Source organism: Anopheles darlingi, chromosome 3 (genome assembly GCF_943734745.1).
Source record: "Anopheles darlingi chromosome 3, idAnoDarlMG_H_01, whole genome shotgun sequence".
Classification (NCBI taxonomy): Eukaryota; Metazoa; Arthropoda; class Insecta; order Diptera; family Culicidae; genus Anopheles; species Anopheles darlingi.
In genome coordinates, this window is record NC_064875.1 from 6,613,967 (window position 1) to 6,631,466 (window position 17,500).

Sequence of the window (17,500 nt, forward strand, 5' to 3'; positions counted from 1 at the left end):
AAGTGGAAACTCATGCGTAACTTACATTCAAGTAATTAAATGAATTATTTCATCATTTTAAACTTTCAAGTATCCCGAAATGAGCCATGAACGGTCAGATTGGCCTTTTTAGATCAGAACATAAGATGCAACGAGTGGTACACACAAGATCAAACATGTCATTATGACGCAATACATGCGATAAGATTTTGTAGTAAATCTTGAGAAAACAACTTCCAGTCTGAAATTGTAAATAGATTAAAAGTGACATCACTTGACGGAATGCCATATGAGATAGGGAGCCTTATCTAGACTTTGTGTGATAAGCTTGGATTGGATTTATGCTATTCATCTTCAGTCCACCTATTTGTCCTATGAAATACAGTTGACCCACATGCTGACTGGCCCAAAACGATTTGAAGCGATATATGCGATTCGCACAGAATCGAACGAATGGCAAAGTGTACAACGAAACGACACGTGAGCCACAATTACTTTAATTGGTGCAACGGAATCACATTTTGCTCCTATATGGAGCGCTACCAAAAGTAAATGCAAATATGTGCGATCGACGTGCCTGATGCACGATGGGCGATGGTCAATCACTGACCACCTTCTAACATGCACACGATTAGCTAGGTAAGGGCCGGGCATCGTATGCAAATCGTACGGAGCAGCAATCCAACAAAAACCCTTTACATATTTCCTTTAACGCGCACTACGGCAAGACGGAACGGCGACATTTGCCGGAATGAACGAATGCGCCGTGCATTTCATTAAGTGCGACCATCAGACTTCCCACCAAAGCCAAGAGGCAGAAGGTTAAGTGGGCTTTGCGAGTTGATTAGCGCACCACCTTGTGACGCCTTGGCGCGCACGTCCTTCAGGGTCACCAGAATCATCTGTTTCCAGAACGGCCAACAGCGATTTGCTGCAAACATGATGATACGCCAAAAATGCGTCTCCGAAAGTACAAACACGCACGATCGTAACAGCTGATCATTTGATGCCTGGAGCCGGGTGGAGAATGATAGCAGCGATCACCCGTCGCGGCACAAAGTCCACCGGACGTGACTTGATTGGCTTGGGACGCTTGCGACGCTCGTGCTGGTGCGCAACAGTCCGCGAGAACCGGCGATCACCGGCACCGGGACTAACGATCTTCCATTCTGGAGAGAGAGATCATCTTCGGTGCGCGGTCGCGGACTTTGGCACCCACGGTCACCTATCAGTTTCAACCTACATTTCTCCTGGCGCATCTCACCCGTTAGAAGAACAGCGATAAGCCGTGCGCTCATCAACCCCAGTATTGTTCTCGTTTTCGATGATAAGATGCGGTCTGGTGTCTGGTGTCTGGTTCAGAGGGCAAACTCTGGCTCCGATGTACCGGCGCAGTCGCCCGGGGGAGATAAGTGACGGAAGGCGTTTGTAAACATCGAGATCAACGAGGCAATTAGCACAGTTCTACGGCCTCGTGCCGTCGGAGGCCATTCGTTCATTTGAATTTGCACAACCCGAACGCATGACGGTCTCGCATTGTAAGGCCACCGAACCAGAGAACTTCTAACAGATCGTGAAGACAAACAGAAAGTGAAATCTGCCTGGCTCAATGGTCAACAATGGTGTAAGCCACGATTGGGCTTTATGTCCTCGATCACCTTGGCATTGGGACAGTTGCCAGAGCTACAACTGCTGTGGGGAATTCAATTCGATGATTACTACGACATTCGCACACAGTACTTGCAATCGCGATCTCCTGTGGTGATCTCAGAGGTCTTGCTTGCCACTACTCGACACTGTAGCATTCCAGTCTTGCAGGCAGTCACCAATTGATGGAGGGGACTTGATGATGAACAGTCGCTCGCGCGTTCCCGTAGGCGTGTTCTTAGTGTAAGGCCTAGCGGCCGCACACCCCGCATACACATACGTAGCCGCCACCCGCAGCAGCAGCAGCAGCAGCAGCAGCGGCCGGCCTTTGGGGTAGGGAATGACGACTTAAATTAAGCCAGCTTCCAGCGGTCGCATCCGCTCCTCGGCGAACATTCAGCACAAAATCTCATTCATTCCGGATTCTAATGAGATGTATCGGATGCTGTCGTCGCTGGCTACGATCAAAAACGTTCTCGGGGAAGTGAATCATAGAGCAGAACATACTGGTCCGTTGTTGTTGCTGCTGCGGGTTCTACCTTTTCATCGCTTCAATGGCCACGGTGAGGGGTTCGAATTTTGTTTTGCTGCCCGATCTAGCCAACTCAGCTCTATACGTGAAACCCCTTTCGATACGACTGGGTATTGCCTTTTCGGCGATTTTAGCTAATCTTATCACAACCACTATATATCGTTAGATAACCGATCCAAGCACACTCGGTGGACCACCACCTTGCCCAGGGTCGCCCAGTTCTCTTCCGCAATCACACTCGAAACACACAAACGTACCCTGGCCGCGTATCGCGCTTAAGTGCCCCGTCAAGCGGAGCGAACCTATTGTCATCTGCCCTCGGCGGAGGTTCTCACTGAACTACGCGGCGACAGTCGTCCCGGCACGACGACAAACGGCCGCAGTGGATGGTGGTGCCGATAGCTCGATCGAGCGGGATGACGACGACAACGACGGCCGCGGCGGGTTCAGAATGAGCTGGCGGTTGCTGTCGGGGTATGCGTGTGGGATGGATGGTTAGAACGAAATCGAGTCGAGCCAGAGAGATTCTGTAACGAGCACGATCGACGCTGCCGGTTCATGGTGCGCAATGATACACGACACCCTCGTCTGCTCTCATTCTCTCTTTATACCTCTGCTTGTGCAACGTGCCATCCCAAACATTACCCTCTCGCCACCTCGAACGTCTCGTGTTACATGCAGTTACAATTGCAACTGCAGCGCATCCGCTCTTGCCACGCATAAGAGCCCCCGAGGCCAGTGCTTGGTAGTGCAATTCACGCAATGATTGACCAAAAAATCACCAGGGCAAATATGCGATTAATTCCATGTCTAATGTGTGAGCATGGGTTAGAGAACGCAAACCGACGAATGTCCTTGGTTTGGGGAAGAGAATAACGAATGCACACGCACGCGAATAGGGGGCATTGGAATGTGAGGAATTCTGATCGCACATTTGATCACGCTACAACACATGCAAAAGGGGGGAGGAAAAGGAGGTTAATGGCTTTAAGATTGTGCTCCTTTGTTCAGAATCGAGACAGAATACGGCCATTGGGGAACATACAACTCCGTACGAAGGACGTTCTTTCATGCAACGCAAAATTTACAAACATAAAGCACTAACTTAATAAAGAAAGATACACTAAATACGATAGAGGGCGAAGGTAGGCTACAAAACACCATTTCCTTGGGATTTCAACAATCGATGCAACTCATAAAGGAAAGTGATCAACTTAAAGCGCCCTACAACGGAAGTCCCAAACGACGCACGTGACATAACGGATATCGATCGAGAGTGCGATGAATGAAGCTCTATTTTCGGATGCTTCGAAACGTACACGCTACACACTACTACGAGAGGACTATTCCAACTAACAACAATCTATTTACAATCCATCATCGTTATCATCATCTACAATAACTTAAGGTTCCCCACCAAGGTATCGATCACTTCGCTACGTTCCGGGCCCAGACCAAGCACGGTTTCGGTTCCGCTGGCCACTTGCGTTCTTCCGGCATCTCGCACGATCTCTGCGATCACACCGGCCGCGGTCGCCCGTTGGGTTAGTAAATGCAACTCCTCCGAACCGTCCACCCTCAGTACGATCTTCGGTTGACCTTGCGCGAGCCAGGAGTCAAGCAGCCGGTGCGTGTCGCTCCCGGCCGTCGCCGCCCTCATGCAACACATGACGGCCGCATGGGCGCACTGCGATGCAATCTTGCCCTTCTTGAGCCCCAAATCCGTGCGCACCACCAGCACCATCTTCAGCGGGTCGTCACGGCGGGCAGCGGCAGCGAGCAGCGTACGGAAGGCCCTCATTTCCCCGCGTACTTTGCCCGCTGCTTGTCCGTGTAGTCTTGCATGCACGCTTTGAACTCTCGCACTACCTCCTGGCACAGCCGCCAGTCCCCGGTTCCGGCGATGCACTCCTATATTACGGAAAAGGCGTGGGTGGTACAGATAACGAACCGGTAACGATGACGATAACGTTCCTACCTGCACTTTGTGATGAAGGTTGATGCAACCGGTGGTCTTCAGCATTTGCTCAACAGGATCCACCACTTCCGAGGACATAATATGGGACAAGATAAGGCGAAATCCTTTTAGTTTGTTCTGAAATCGCACGAAATTGCTCCAATTTTCAAGAATTTCTCACTTTATTTTGGAAAAATCCTCTGTAAAACGAAATAATCGAAAAATAAAACGACACAAACAATATAAACGATACAACGAACGAAATAAAAAACGATAAAATCCCCGGTGTGCAAGAAAATATCTGCATGGCGAACCAATTCAAGAAAACTTAACGCATGTCGCGTGGGTTCAAGCCGGTTCGACGACATTGTGCTGCTCTCGAGCGTGAGTTTCTATTGTTTAATCGTCCGAATATCTTCCTGAATTGTGAACATTTGTTGATCATTCCCGTGCAGGATAACGCCGTCAACATCAACGCTCGCGTACGGCTGGAGAACGCCGTGTTGTCGCCGTCTCCATCGTCTTCCTTCCGGTTTCCCGTTTTGTGTTTACTTTCTCGTTTGTGAAATAATTTGTCCCCAAATTCACGGTCACCTTCGCGACGAGGACGTTCCGATTATCGCCGGGTGCCCCGCGGAAGGCGCTTTTTTGTGCGGCGATCGTCCAGTGAAAAGAAAGCGGCAGGATCCAGCTGGTCCAACCCGTTCAAGCAGCAAGTTTCGTTCGTCGAGCGTTCGAGAGCCGTGCAATTAAGGTTTCCAGAAGAAAACGACGGTCGAGTGGCGTGCGTGCATCTGTGAGAATCCGCGTAGAACACGAAAAAAGAAATCATCCGATACGGCGGGGGCGGTAGGGAGTGCGGGACGAGAAACGCGCTGACCTGAATACGGTTGAGCTGCCGTTGGTGCTGCGGGAATCGCGGTTTCACGGACGAACGCGCGAGCGAGCGGAAGGAACGCTAGAAAACACAAACCCGTCTATTGAAATACCCTTGAAAGAGACAAGAAACAACACCCGGAGGGGGCATCAAGGCCCGTCTACGGTCGAGTGACATCATCGGTCTCTCAACATCATCATAAGCAGTGAGACAGGAAGCAGCATCATCCAGCACTGGCCAGTGATCAGAAGTTATTGAGGACTCCAGAGTGCCCAACAGCCGAGATCCCGAGATCGTAACTTTTGCTCTCCAACCACTCGCATCGTTCAGCAAAACCGGATTGCTTGGATTATGAGCACGGCCAAAGGTCCGAAGTTTCTTAAACCGGGTAAGTAAATGAACTACAAACATTGATCTCGCTAGCGGCAGTACCAGCACCAGCACCAGCTGTGTACAATCATGGCCATTCGCATAGTTCTTCAGGTAAAACGTGCCAGCTGTTAGCGCCAGCGGTTCGAGTGTGAGAAACTAATTCAATTTACCAGCCGGCCTCCGTACGGGAGGTAATTACTGGTTGTAACAACCTTTTCACGCCATCGTGCAAACCGTGAAACGCGAAAAGCAAGCGATGGTGTTGCGCATCGCGTGTGTGTGCCGTTCGAGAAGACGTTCGAATCGCTAAAAGATCAACGATCACGGGGTTCCGGTTGATCAGAACTACAAGTTAAAATTGCATGTACACTGTGCATATGGTCACTACAAATCACCATAAGATGTTCTCTTAAGCTTATTTTGACGATTTTTAGTGAAGAAACCATGCAACTTTATTTTTCCAAAAGAATTGCATATTAAACTACAACTTTTCAAGAATATTTGGTTCAATTTTGGGAAAGATTTGATCAAAACTATGTTGATGAAGTCCAATTTAGAAAGGCAAGTTTGCGAAAATGCCCCGTCAAGTTTTTACCCCTTAAGTTGGAAGTGTGTTTTAAGATCGTAGAACGTTTGCGTGCGAACAATTTAACAAAGTCGCACAGCTGGTTCACTGACTCTTGTGTACGTGATCGTGACTTCACGTGTCGATCGGTGCCGTCATCACCTGCTCCGACTTCTCCTAAACGTGCTCGTAAAGTCGTCGACATTAGCAAACTCACTAACCGAATGCTTAATGGCGCCTGCACAATTCCATTTCAATGTCAGGCACTACATTGTGTACGCGATCGTAACAAATGCACGATACACCGCGTGTAGCGTGGTGCTGCGGCGTTCAACGATCCAAAAATGTCATCATGAGATTGCACATTTCCAGCCAATAAGTTTCCAGCGTGATAAGTGACTGATAAGCGACCCCTGTGCCCCTGCTGGAGGCGAATTCTACGCGGCCCGCTGGCATTTTAATAATCGATTAATGTTCGATATATAGGAGGAAAGATAAATAGAACACGCATTTGTTTGCGTTATCGTTGTGGTCGCTAGTCATCAGAACCCCTTCTCTCCAGCACACATTTCTGTATCGCATACGGAGAGCAGGTGTGTTTGTTCCCCTTCGGTGTCCAGCAGATACGACCACGATCTTTGTGTCACACACGAACGCAAAACCCAGTCACATATAGGGCCGCCGGTCACCTAACAGCTTATCATCAACAGTCAGGAGTAGCAGCAGCTCCGTGCAGGTTACCAGTATTGGTGTAGGGACCAACGAGGCCACTACCCGTTCGGGCTGATGCCGGTGGATTGCTGTACTGGCGAACGCGGGTGTGATAATCGATTCAGTTTCGCGCCTCCATACGCCACGCCATTCGCCGTTCGCCACGCGGTTTGTTGGCCAGATAGACTCTCCGGTTCTTTCCACATCCGATGAAGATAGTGACACTTGTTGCAGGCGTACAAACGATGCCCATCGTTACCGTTTAGTCATCCGGTGTTTGATGTACTGTTTTGCAACATCGCGGCTACGAAATTACACCCCTCATCGCGTGTTCTTATCGCTCGTTGTTTCCCTGCTCTTCTTCTCTCTCTTCTCGCGATCATCCTCGCCATCCAGATGACGAATCGTTCGCCTCGGAACGGGACGCCGCACCAACGGACGATCACGTAACGTCGTTCGTGTTCAACGCCCACCAGTCGCTCGCGCTCGCCGCCCAGCGGGATCGTCTTCCGATCCGCCAGTACCGCGATCAGATACTGTACTGCCTTGAGACCTACCAGACGCTCGTGCTGGTCGGTGAGACCGGATCCGGCAAAAGCACGCAAGTACCTCAGGTAAGCGCAGGGGGAAATTTGAAGGCTCATTATGTTAAGCGAACGCGTTTGTCGAGTGTATAAGATCAAGCCCCAGGCCTCCTGTCCATCCATCCATTTGTAGTGCTTTTTTCATTATAACAAACTCTCACGCTCTAGTACCACCCAGTTGCATTAGATTGTTTGCATTCCTCTTATACACTCGCAAAACACGTTTCTCACCCAACCGGAACATAACCCTACACACGAAATGTAAGGCATCGAACGGCAATAGCTAGGCGCAAATGGCATGATTCAGCCCCTTTCGATGGTCAGCGAAAGTGTACACCGCCGCCTGGTGGCCTCACTGTGGCCATTAAACTCTGCGAGGACGCCCGGTAAGACGTGGCGTGTTCGGTGATAACATTGCCAAGCAGCCTGTCTTGTGTTATCACTAAACACTCACCAGCAGAACTCGGAGCCCGGAGCTTGTTGCATTCCAGTTCCATGTTTGCCCTTGGCTTGAGGTATTTTTTAGGGAGAATACTGTCGGCGCAAATAGCGTCTCTTGGTCGCATCATGCTCTTATGGTACAGCGTGCATGCATTACTCTATCCCGATTTGCTTGTCGGTCGGCATGTTCGTTCGTTAGTGAATCGCTACTACTGATCGTTTAGTTTAAACTGCCAATTAGTGAGACTCGTGATTACCTTTCATTAGGCATGCCAACGCAACGATTTACGCTAAACGTTCGCTTGATAGACATTGTTGCATTCAAACTGTCTGCTGTCAAGCAGTTAGAGTTGCGTTTTTTTATGTCTTTCGAAGACGATATATGTTTCAAACTTACTGTATAAGTACAGTGCCGTGATAGTCGATATTGTGTCCTTCAAATTCACTGACATGTGGTATCTTCTAATCCCAAATTTTCTATTAGTTTTCGTCAAAAAATTGCCTGCTGTCGACACATAGTGTACGTTAACTATGTGTTTAATTATTCTCCTATATTATTTATACGTCGGTATTTAACTATTGAGAACGAACCCAAATGACCTTTTCTGGTCAAATATTCTTTACACCATCATTAGTAGTCGCTCCAGACTTTGGTAAATGTTACATCGAACCACCGAATCCGAGCGAAGCATACTAATTTGCTTCATTAAACAAACAGGAATAACGCCATCTGGTCCCGATTTCAGTGGTGTGGTGGTGGTAATGAGCTTCCCACTGAGCTATCGCATTGAATGCATCTTGTCCATTTTCGTGGTCTCCTCAACGGGGACCATTAGCGCCCTTCGAATGCTCCTGGCACGTGTCCCAAATAACATGACGCGTTTCTGGTGATGATGGGTCCGCGGGGGTGGTAAAGGATTGGTCATTCTATTTCTGGACCCTGTAATGAGTTCAATCGTGCATACGATCGTGCCGATGGCGTGTGACACAGGAGCAGAGCCGGTTAGGTGTTTATTTGACTCACTCCATAGAACTTGTTGTCTTTCCACCTGCAACGAATAAAGCATATCCCACATCATTAAATGTGTGCGCACTCCCTAGTCACTCTCCTTCTTTCAGGAGCTATTTTTAGTCCGTCCTGACAACTATTGTTTGATTTGCTATGTGTTTGCTTTTGCGTTTTCTGTGTTCTTAGTGGCGGAAAGCGGTAGGCCCTCTTTTGCTACGTCCATTCATGCGTCAAGATAGTGGCCTACGGCCCAGTGGATTCGCCGTGATATAGCACGGCAGAAGGTGCTGTCTATCGAACGATCTTAACTATTTATGGTGCGACTATCAACAGTTTATGATTCCGATTCCTCGTTCACAACCAGCAGCGGCGTTGATCCTTGGAATCGGTATCGTTCGCACAGTCTTCTGCCCCCTAGCATGTGAATGCTATATTCATGAGCTAAATCCGAATATGTGCGGGATTAGTTGGGGCCGTTTTTCTGTGTTTCGCATTGCTAATGCATATGTTGGCAAATGTCGACAGACATTCGGAAGGCCTTCAACACACCGGTGGTACTATGTGTATGTGTCTGTGATTGGCCTTTGTTGCAGCATAAATAGAGATCGTTCAGGAAGGCTAAATACATGTTTTTGGGGAGTATCGCAAGGGGCTTCGCATTGCTGGAAATAGGATGACATGCGTAGCACGCAAAGGCTTGTCTCAGCTTTTGGCTTTTACGTCGGACCTCTCCGTGTCCGTGCATTTGGGCAGCACGCAATAGGTGTACCCTTAAATATCCAATAATAGCTTAGGCCCGTTTTGGGGGGCTTTTCGTCGTAAATGTTTCAGTGCCACAGTGACAGGATAAGATTGCCGAGCCAACGTCCTGTCGAATAATGGTGGTTTTATGTGATTCGATGGTAAAGAAATATTTTTTTTTATGTACGATGGAATGTGCTGAACAGAAAATCGATCGATTCGGTAGATTCTAGCTGTTCGATAAGACATATTCATTTAGTTCATTGCCATAAAGCATCTTGCAGCTCACGAGCATGATTTTCTATTCTACAATTCAACTCGTATGTTCATTGAACAAAAGTAAAAACTAGCCTTTCGTTCAATCCATTAGCTCTCGAACCCTTCCTCTCCACCTAACTACTGCCGAACGCTTCTGATGTCTATGCACAGCAATCCTGTCTACCCGAATGCATCAAACCTTGCTCGCGACCAACCCCTTTCATGCATTATTCAATGCTGTCCGTGTTTGTGGCAGCACAAAGGCTGCCTGAAAAACAGGAAATGCCGCGCACACTGGAGAAATGGTGGAAAAGTTGAAAAGTCAGCAAATCAACCGCTTGCAACAACCGATCGGTGAAGCTGAAGAAAAGGACCTCGTCATTCAGACTGTGACTTATTCGGCTGAAAAGCAACGATGATGTTTGCATTGACTCGGCACAAACCGTACGGCTGGAATCATATGAATGGATTGGGAGAATTGGCACTTTGACGGTATTACCTTGATAATGGGGCATTCGCCACCAACTTGAGCATGCACACACAAACACACACACACGCATACATATACTCACTGGAAAGGGTTTCATGTCCTTTCAATTCCATTGGGTCGGTCGGTGGTCTATCCTGCGGTCAACCATGGAATGTCTCACTTATGCAAATTGCAGTTCCATCGCGCGACATTGCTTTGGTGTAAGCGCTGTTGTGAAGTTGTGAAGTGCCCTGTACCTCGATCGCGGAAGTTATCACGCTTGTAGCTGTGTATCCTACGATGAATAATAAATGGAATGTCGGGAATGAAAACTCGGCCGCTTTTTTGTAAATTTTACCTCTTCGAAGGGGGAAACATTTCAATTACTATTCCATTGCCACTACGCTCAATCTTTACCTTGTGCGTTTTATTAAAGTATTCAAAAATTCTCGTATTGTGTGTCTCGTTCTCTTGTAGCACGTATTTCTGGGTTTCTAAAATTGTTGGCTATATAGCACTTGCTCAAATAATAGTCAATAAAGTGGTCACTAGCATGATTTTGTCAGTAGCTACTAAAATATAGGGTTACATATATTGCAGTAAAAACACTGACATGACTCGAGTGTACACTCGAGTTCGAGTTTAACCTGGATAATAGATTTACTTGCTACCAGATCCTGCCATTGCTGATGTGAGTCAGCTTATTCCGTAATTCTTTATACCGGTAATTGTGTCCCACCGTCCACCCGCTAACCACCCGCTAATTCCGCACAACACGAAAGAGTGGGGGACTCTTGGGATCATATTGCCATTGAGCATCGCCCTGGAGGACATTCCGTTGTCCTTTTGTGACTTTTCTCGCTGCCCCCTGTTTGCTGTGATGTTGTTTTCATCATTCCCTTTTCGTTTCTTCTCTCTCTCTCTATCTCTCTGTTTCAGTTCGTGCCGGTGGTGTAGACGAAGGAACGAACGGTGGAACCGCGACTCCCCTACTCTTCTCACCACGTCCACGAGCAATCGAACGGCGAACGAGAAGGAGTCCTAACGTGAAACCCGCTGGTAGTACTCGTAGCAGTAGTTGTAGTAGTGTCAGTACTAGTGGTAGCAGTACCGGTTCCGGTTCGCGTTGGTATTAGTGACCACAGACAACAGGACCTTGTCCTGGTTGCAAGAAGGATTGTGTCCGCAGTTGGCGCTTCCTTGCCACTGAGTCCGGACGTCCCGGAGTAACTGCTGGTGGTGGTATTGCAGCTTTCCTTGTTGAAGTGTCGAGATCGAAGCATTAGGGATAAGGATAATAAGAGTTCTCGAAGGGTTACTGGCAGCACGTGTAGCCTATTATAGTTGATATTAAGATTATATATTCTCCCGTTAAAGTGTGCGTGTGAAAGAAGGACAGAGTCAAGATGGTCGGTCCAAGCTCGCAGGTCAGCAAGCTGCTGCTATCGTTACTCTTTTTGTTAATCGTATTTTTCGTGTGGATGGACGTAAACCTCTACATACGCATCCAGGATTACCCGATCCGTGACACCGATCCGTTTCTCAATGCGGCCAACAGTAGTCTATTGCTGAAGGTCCCTGCCCCGGCAGTTGCAGCGATAGCTGGTGGTAGTCATCCGAGTACGGTCACTTCACCGCTGCTAGTCGTCCCCTCATCATCGATGCCACAGCAGCAGCTAAGCCGATACGTCGTACGATACGAGGACGTGGCATGGGTGGGCTGTGATCTGAATCCCCTCTGCGATGTGACGGTGAAGGCGATGATGCTGGACCACACCAACCACTATCTGTTTGCCCCGATCGCCACGATCACGGACAATGTGGCCGGCTTCTCGAAGGGTGACCTGGTGACACCGAACATGATCTCATTCTTCCACGTGTTCGTCGCGATCGCCGCCGGTCGAATGGTTGCATCGGATTCGCTCGGCTATCGACGGATCGGGGTGGTACTGTTCCAGTTCCGCACCTTCCTAGACGATCTCGATGGACATGTCGCACGAGCGAAGAAAAACATTCGCGGTGAACGCTCGGACATTGGATCAGCTGGGTACTACATCGATGGCATCTGCGATGGTCTCGGTTGTATCGCGCTCATGATCGGTGTGTTCGTGTTCCTGAAGAACAATCCGCCCCGTCGCGGCTACACCCAGCTGCAGTCCATCATACCGGTCACGGAGTCAAAAAGCTCGTCCGAATCGGGTGTCATCTATAAGGTGAAGGTGACGACGAAGAAGGTCGCCCGGAAAGTCCTGTGCTATACCGGCATGCTGATGCTGAGCTCCACCGGCTGGAATCGCTACATAGCGATCTACCAGGATATGCTGGAGCGGGAAGGTGTCACCCCGACGCAGTACCTGCACCAGGAGTCCGTGTTCCGCTCGACCGGCTTCTTCTGCATCGCCTGGCTGTGGCGCATCTTTAACGTGCACGCGTTGCTCCACTTTCTGCTGCTGAGCATATTCTGTGATAAGCTGTGGGAGTACCTGCGCACGGTACAGTACGCCGGCTACGTGGCCCTCCTCGTCGTCATCAGTGTGGCCGAAATGCATCTGCTCGGGGTGCAGACGTTCATCTACAAATCACTCACCGCCAGCAACAGCTCGTTGTGATTGCACTAGTGCGCGGAGGCTAGTTCTGCGCATTTGCCGCGTTGCTAGCCACGGCGGCACCACGGCGGCCACAACCAGAGCCCTCTGCCCCCCTCCCCCTTGTGCCTGCCGAGTGTAGTAGATGTCTTGCTGCTTGCCTTCACCCTGTCCTGTCCCATGTTTTTGGTAATCAGATTTATTTTAGATTGTTTATCTTTCGTATACGCCCGTGTGCTTGTGTGCGCGTGTTTGTGTTTGTGTGTGTGTGTGTTGTGTGATAGAACACTCTGATATCCGTGAAACACATGCCTTAGCTAGAATTCTCACTAAAACAAGTGGGAAACCGCAGCAAGCGATGCGCCATTGACTGTAAAGCAGATGTCTAGATAAACTCGTTGCGTGTATTCCAACCAAATATATTAAAAAGAGAGAGATATATATATACACACACAAATATGTATTAGCATACACCAGGAGAGTGCGCCTACTTTAGTGCAGGTGAGCAAAGAAACACTTTGGAAATGATGTGATCCTAGGAGGCATGTTTAAGAGGAATAGGCAACGCGATTAACGATGCAAGATGCAAGAGAGATTGACTAAACGATGCTGATACTATAGTTCAGGATTCTGCAAAGATCACGGCAGCGAACAGTGAACAGTGCGCAAGTCACAGCAGAGTAGCCTTTTAATGATTATGTTAACTAATTATGTTTTGCTAAATTTATTGTACCGATCGCAACTAACAAGTAGAACCAGTAACACTAGAGACGTGTGTGCGTGTGCGTGTATGTTTGTATATTGTACAGTGTGTTTTGTTGATCACACATGCACGCGCGCATACACATCACGCTGCGAATCCGAGACAGAGAGCTAGAGTGAATCTACTACTATTGTGTTGAGTCCACGTGTGCCCCCCTATTTTAGAAGTAAGAGTCAAGAGATTTCGGGGAACGGTTCCCTGTTATTTGTTAAATTTATCGAACAAGTATATTTGTTGCTTGAACTAGTGATGGATTTGAGGCGTTGCAAATGAAGCGCGAAAGTGGCTCCGGCGCAGTGGCAGAACGGTGGTACCAAGAACAGAGAGTGACAATAGTTTCATACACGGTTCATATACTTTAAAAGTAAACGAATAATAAGGGCTACATTTCATTTCATTTATGCCTTCCACCCTTCTCCTCCCTTATTGCACTAAGTTGTTCCTCTTGCCTTCAGGTAGCCCAGGTGTATGTGGCGATGGTCGGGGATCGCTGTCCGAGATCGGTTGTGGATTTCTGATCTGTTTATTGATGTTATCATCTTTCGATGGAAAATAAAAGAATGCGGATGTATTATTAGAAAAAAAAAACCTTCGTTAATCGTTAATTTTTTTGGTTTTCGATCGTCTTGCTAGAAATGATGTCGATTACCTTCGAATTCATCTCACATTTAAACTTACCATAACCGGGAACTGATGTGGTGACCTTGCAATTATCTGAATCGAATTGCTCCGCTCTACTCGATCGATCGCCGTTGTGTACGGGGTTTATGTTCCGTATTTCTGCCGAGACGTTGACATCACTAATCTTCCTACATCGCTTATTTCAGTACCTGTACGAGTTCGGATGGCACACGAAAGGGCTGATCGGTATAACGGAACCACGCCGCATATCGGCGATCACGCTAGCGGATCGCGTCGCCTCGGAACGGGGCGAACTATGTGGCGAAAGCGTCGGTGTCGCAATCCGCTTCATCTCAAAATGTGATCCAGCCCAAACGAAGATCAAATACATGACCGAGGGCATTCTGTTGCGTGAGATGCTGGCCGATCCGCTCCTCACGCAGTACGCCGTCATCATGATCGACGAGGCGCACGAACGCAGCACCCTAACCGATACGGCACTCGGTCTGCTCAAGAAGATCGCCCGTAAGCGTCCTCAGCTAAAGATCATCGTCTCGTCGGCCACGGTTGATGCGGAATTGTTTCGTGATTTCTTCAACCTCAAACCGAAGGGTGGAGAGAAAGATACGTCCGTCATACTAACGGTCGAGGGTCGCATGTACCCACAGGAAGTGTTCTACCTGCGGGAACCCTGCCCCGACTATGTGAAGGAAACAGTGGCCACTGTGATGAAGATTCATCGCACTGAACCGAAGGGTGATGTGCTGGCGTTTCTAACCGGTCAGGAAGAGGTCCTGCGAGCGCTGGATCTTTTGCGCGAACATCAGGAAGGTCGCGATGATATGCAGATACTGCCTATGTACGGTACGCTACCGAACACGGATCAGCTGAAGGTGTTCTTTACGCCACCGAAGGGTGTGCGGAAGGTAGTCTTAGCCACCAATATTGCAGAAACATCCGTTACCATCCCCGGTATTGTGTATGGTAAGTGGTAATCGATCGTGATCTAGGCAATATACTAACGTGCACTAATTCGTTTTCCGGTTTCTTTCTCCATTCCAGTAATCGATTGTGGATTCGTTAAGCTGAAATGGTACTCTGCGGATAGCACGACCGATAGTCTGGTGGTCGTACCGGTTAGTAAGGCAGCCGCTGAGCAACGTGCCGGTCGTGCGGGACGCATCCGGAGTGGTAAGGTTTACCGGTTGTACACCGAGACAGAATGGGAGAAACTACCGGAACACACGCCACCAGAGATGCGACGTTCGGATTTGTGCAGTACTGTGCTCTTCCTCAAGGCCCTCGGTATCGATAACATCCTGCGGTTTACCTTTCCCTCGGCACCACCAGCAAAGAATCTGCTCGCTTGCCTCGAGACTCTGTACGCCCTGGAAGCGCTCGATGCGGACGGATCGCTCACCTCACCGGTCGGATACTTTCTCGCCGAAATGGCCATTCCGCCGATGATGGCGAAGATGCTGTACATGGCCGGGCAGATGGGCTGCTCGGAGGAAATCCTTATCATTATCGCGATGCTGCAGGTACAGTCCGTCTTCTCGAAACCGGCCGGCGGTCAGGCCGCCATTCGAGGTCGGATTGCGAAGCGTAACTTTGAGGTGGCCGAAGGTGATCTCATCACGCTGCTCAACGTGTACTGTGCGTTCGTTGAGAATGGTCGTACGAAGGAGTTTTGTGGTCGAAACTTTCTTATCTACCGGAATCTGAAGCGGGCGCACGAAATTCGAACTCAACTAATGTCCACGTTGGAACGGGAGTTGAATGTTCCGTTGCTTTCGTGCGGTGGCAACGTGGAAACCATCTGCCGGTGTATCGTGGCCGGGTTCTTCCCTTATGCGGCCTATCTACATCATTCCGGAGTGTATCGTACTGTGCGGGGCAACACGGAGCTGAGCATACACCCGCTGTCCGCATTGTACACCGAGCAGCAACCGCAGTGGGTCGTGTTCTGTGAACTCATCCACACGACCAAGCTCTTCATGAAGGACATTACGGTGGTGCAGCAGAGTTGGCTACCGGAGATTGCACCCCATTATTACCACAAGCAAACGGTGCGCGATCGCGAGTGAACAAAATAAAGCATACAAATCGTAAGCATTTCTCGATATAACATGAACGAAAGATAGTTTAAAGAATGGTTTTGGTTTTATAAAGTCTGTACATCTACATTTATTTGCCACCGGCCGTGAGCGTAGTGACAATCTTCTGCAACACCTCGGTCGTCGTACAGTCCGGTAGTTCCCGAACACATGATTTCCCCGTCCCCGCCAGCTCTCCGACTCTCGGATCGATCGGTAGCGTACCGAGGTGAGGCACTTTCGCTAGTTCGGCCAACAGCTGGCCTCCACCGGAGGAGAATATGTTGGTACACTCGGAGCAGTTTGGACACACGAACCCGCTCATGTTCTCCACCACTCCGAGGATATTGATGCCCGTCTTTTTACAGAAAGTGATCTCCTTCCGGACGTCCTCGAGCGACATTTCTTGCGGCGTGGTCACGATGATCGCTCCATCCGTGTTCACCGTCTTCAGACACTCCATCACGGTGATGTGCTCATCGGATGTGCCCGGTGGGGTGTCGATGATCAGATAGTCCAGCTCGTCCCAGTTGACATCCTCGAGAAACTGCTTAATCATTGCCGTCTTCTTAGGACCACGCCAGATAACGGCATCGGAGCGGTTCTTGAGCAGAAATCCGATCGACATGACGGCCAGCTTCTTCTCTGCGGTCGTGTACACCGGCACCCAGCCCTCATCGCACTGGTGCACATCATGATCTTCCAATCCAAGCAAGAACGGAACCGAGGGCCCGCAAAGGTCTATGTCCAGCAGTCCGACCTGTGAGAGCGATATAAAAGGGTTGAAAAAACGCACTCGCGGTGATAAGGGGATACCCGGTACCTTCTGATCTGCTTCCGCGAGCGCTAGCGCTAGTTGTGTGCTCACGGTCGACTTTCCCACTCCGCCCTTACCGGACAGCACCAGAATTATGTGTTTCACTTTGTCCAACATCGAGAATGATTGGAAAACACTTAATTTAACTACTAAAACATGAAAATTCGAACGGCGATCCCGGACAAAACAAATGGTGCAATGTTGTAACCATTGAAAGACCCCCCGGCTATTACCGCCTGTCTAGACGTATGGTCGGTTCAAACCGGCTCGGAACTTTTTCACGAATTTTCCCATTTTATGGACTAACTTATTTCTTTCCTTTGCTGTATTACCATGCAGCGTTTACCTACTTTGATATTTCCTATAATAGAGACAACTTTTTCTGCGAGATGATTGAATCTGCTCCCCGCAGAATCTTCCGAAAACACCTTGATTTCAATTAATGTCCGTTTCTTTATTAACCGACATGGCCGATA

General features: G+C 48.9%; 7 protein-coding genes across 8 annotated transcripts in view; 2 read left to right on the forward strand and 5 right to left on the reverse strand.

Moving 5' to 3' along the window:
• Nucleotides 1–2,614, reverse strand: part of LOC125953953 (long-chain fatty acid transport protein 4) — a 10,685-nt gene extending 8,071 nt beyond the window's left edge. The window contains exon 1 of one of the 2 annotated variants that reach the window (XM_049683841.1): nucleotides 2,416–2,614. The gene's annotated coding sequence lies outside the window, so the exon portion shown is untranslated. Of the gene's footprint in view, nucleotides 1–1,243; nucleotides 1,263–2,415 lie in introns of those variants that run through there. The other variant, XM_049683843.1, reaches the window with a different exon arrangement.
• Nucleotides 2,615–3,504: 890 nt separating this feature from the next.
• On the reverse strand, nucleotides 3,505–3,959 carry LOC125954009 (uncharacterized). The gene has a single exon (XM_049683944.1). The coding sequence runs from the start codon at nucleotides 3,957–3,959 to the stop codon at nucleotides 3,552–3,554; it is 408 nt and encodes a 135-aa protein (XP_049539901.1). The 3' UTR covers nucleotides 3,505–3,551.
• On the reverse strand, nucleotides 3,930–4,265 carry LOC125954014 (cytochrome c oxidase assembly factor 4 homolog, mitochondrial). Its single transcript, XM_049683950.1, has 2 exons — nucleotides 4,137–4,265; nucleotides 3,930–4,069 (listed from the first exon to the last, which is right to left on the reverse strand). Exons 1-2 carry the CDS (start codon nucleotides 4,212–4,214, stop codon nucleotides 3,956–3,958), a joined length of 192 nt encoding a protein of 63 aa, XP_049539907.1. The 5' UTR covers nucleotides 4,215–4,265; the 3' UTR covers nucleotides 3,930–3,955.
• A 215-nt stretch (nucleotides 4,266–4,480) lies between these two features.
• LOC125953951 (probable ATP-dependent RNA helicase DHX35) lies at nucleotides 4,481–16,274 on the forward strand. The gene is made up of 4 exons (XM_049683838.1): nucleotides 4,481–5,380; nucleotides 7,037–7,254; nucleotides 14,318–15,095; nucleotides 15,174–16,274. Exons 1-4 carry the CDS (start codon nucleotides 5,344–5,346, stop codon nucleotides 16,196–16,198), a joined length of 2,058 nt encoding a protein of 685 aa, XP_049539795.1. The 5' UTR covers nucleotides 4,481–5,343; the 3' UTR covers nucleotides 16,199–16,274.
• On the forward strand, nucleotides 11,103–14,072 carry LOC125953986 (ceramide phosphoethanolamine synthase). The gene has a single exon (XM_049683904.1). It carries the CDS (start codon nucleotides 11,549–11,551, stop codon nucleotides 12,749–12,751), a length of 1,203 nt encoding a protein of 400 aa, XP_049539861.1. The 5' UTR covers nucleotides 11,103–11,548; the 3' UTR covers nucleotides 12,752–14,072.
• A 24-nt stretch (nucleotides 16,275–16,298) lies between the features above and the next one.
• LOC125953998 (cytosolic Fe-S cluster assembly factor NUBP2 homolog) lies at nucleotides 16,299–17,241 on the reverse strand. Its single transcript, XM_049683923.1, has 2 exons — nucleotides 17,031–17,241; nucleotides 16,299–16,967 (listed from the first exon to the last, which is right to left on the reverse strand). Exons 1-2 carry the CDS (start codon nucleotides 17,139–17,141, stop codon nucleotides 16,299–16,301), a joined length of 780 nt encoding a protein of 259 aa, XP_049539880.1. The 5' UTR covers nucleotides 17,142–17,241.
• A 254-nt stretch (nucleotides 17,242–17,495) lies between these two features.
• Nucleotides 17,496–17,500, reverse strand: part of LOC125954010 (ATP synthase lipid-binding protein, mitochondrial-like) — a 761-nt gene continuing 756 nt past the window's right edge. The window contains exon 4 of the mRNA XM_049683945.1: nucleotides 17,496–17,500. This exon is cut by the window's right edge and continues 189 nt beyond it. The gene's annotated coding sequence lies outside the window, so the exon portion shown is untranslated.

Coding starts and splice junctions, on each gene's coding strand:
- LOC125954009 (XM_049683944.1), bottom strand. CDS start 3,959: ATGAGGGCCTTCCGTACGCTGCTCGCTGCCGCTGCCCGCCGTGACGAC.
- LOC125954014 (XM_049683950.1), bottom strand. CDS start 4,214: ATGTCCTCGGAAGTGGTGGATCCTGTTGAGCAAATGCTGAAGACCACC. Junction 4,070..4,136: donor ACCTTCATCACAAAGTGCAG/GTAGGAACGTTA, acceptor TCCGTAATATAG/GAGTGCATCGCCGGAACCGG.
- LOC125953951 (XM_049683838.1), top strand. CDS start 5,344: ATGAGCACGGCCAAAGGTCCGAAGTTTCTTAAACCGG. Junction 7,255..14,317: donor AAAGCACGCAAGTACCTCAG/GTAAGCGCAGGG, acceptor CGCTTATTTCAG/TACCTGTACGAGTTCGGATG. Junction 15,096..15,173: donor CATCCCCGGTATTGTGTATG/GTAAGTGGTAAT, acceptor TCTCCATTCCAG/TAATCGATTGTGGATTCGTT.
- LOC125953986 (XM_049683904.1), top strand. CDS start 11,549: ATGGTCGGTCCAAGCTCGCAGGTCAGCAAGCTGCTGCTATCGTTACTC.
- LOC125953998 (XM_049683923.1), bottom strand. CDS start 17,141: ATGTTGGACAAAGTGAAACACATAATTCTGGTGCTGTCCGGTAAGGGC. Junction 16,968..17,030: donor TCGCGGAAGCAGATCAGAAG/GTACCGGGTATC, acceptor TCGCTCTCACAG/GTCGGACTGCTGGACATAGA.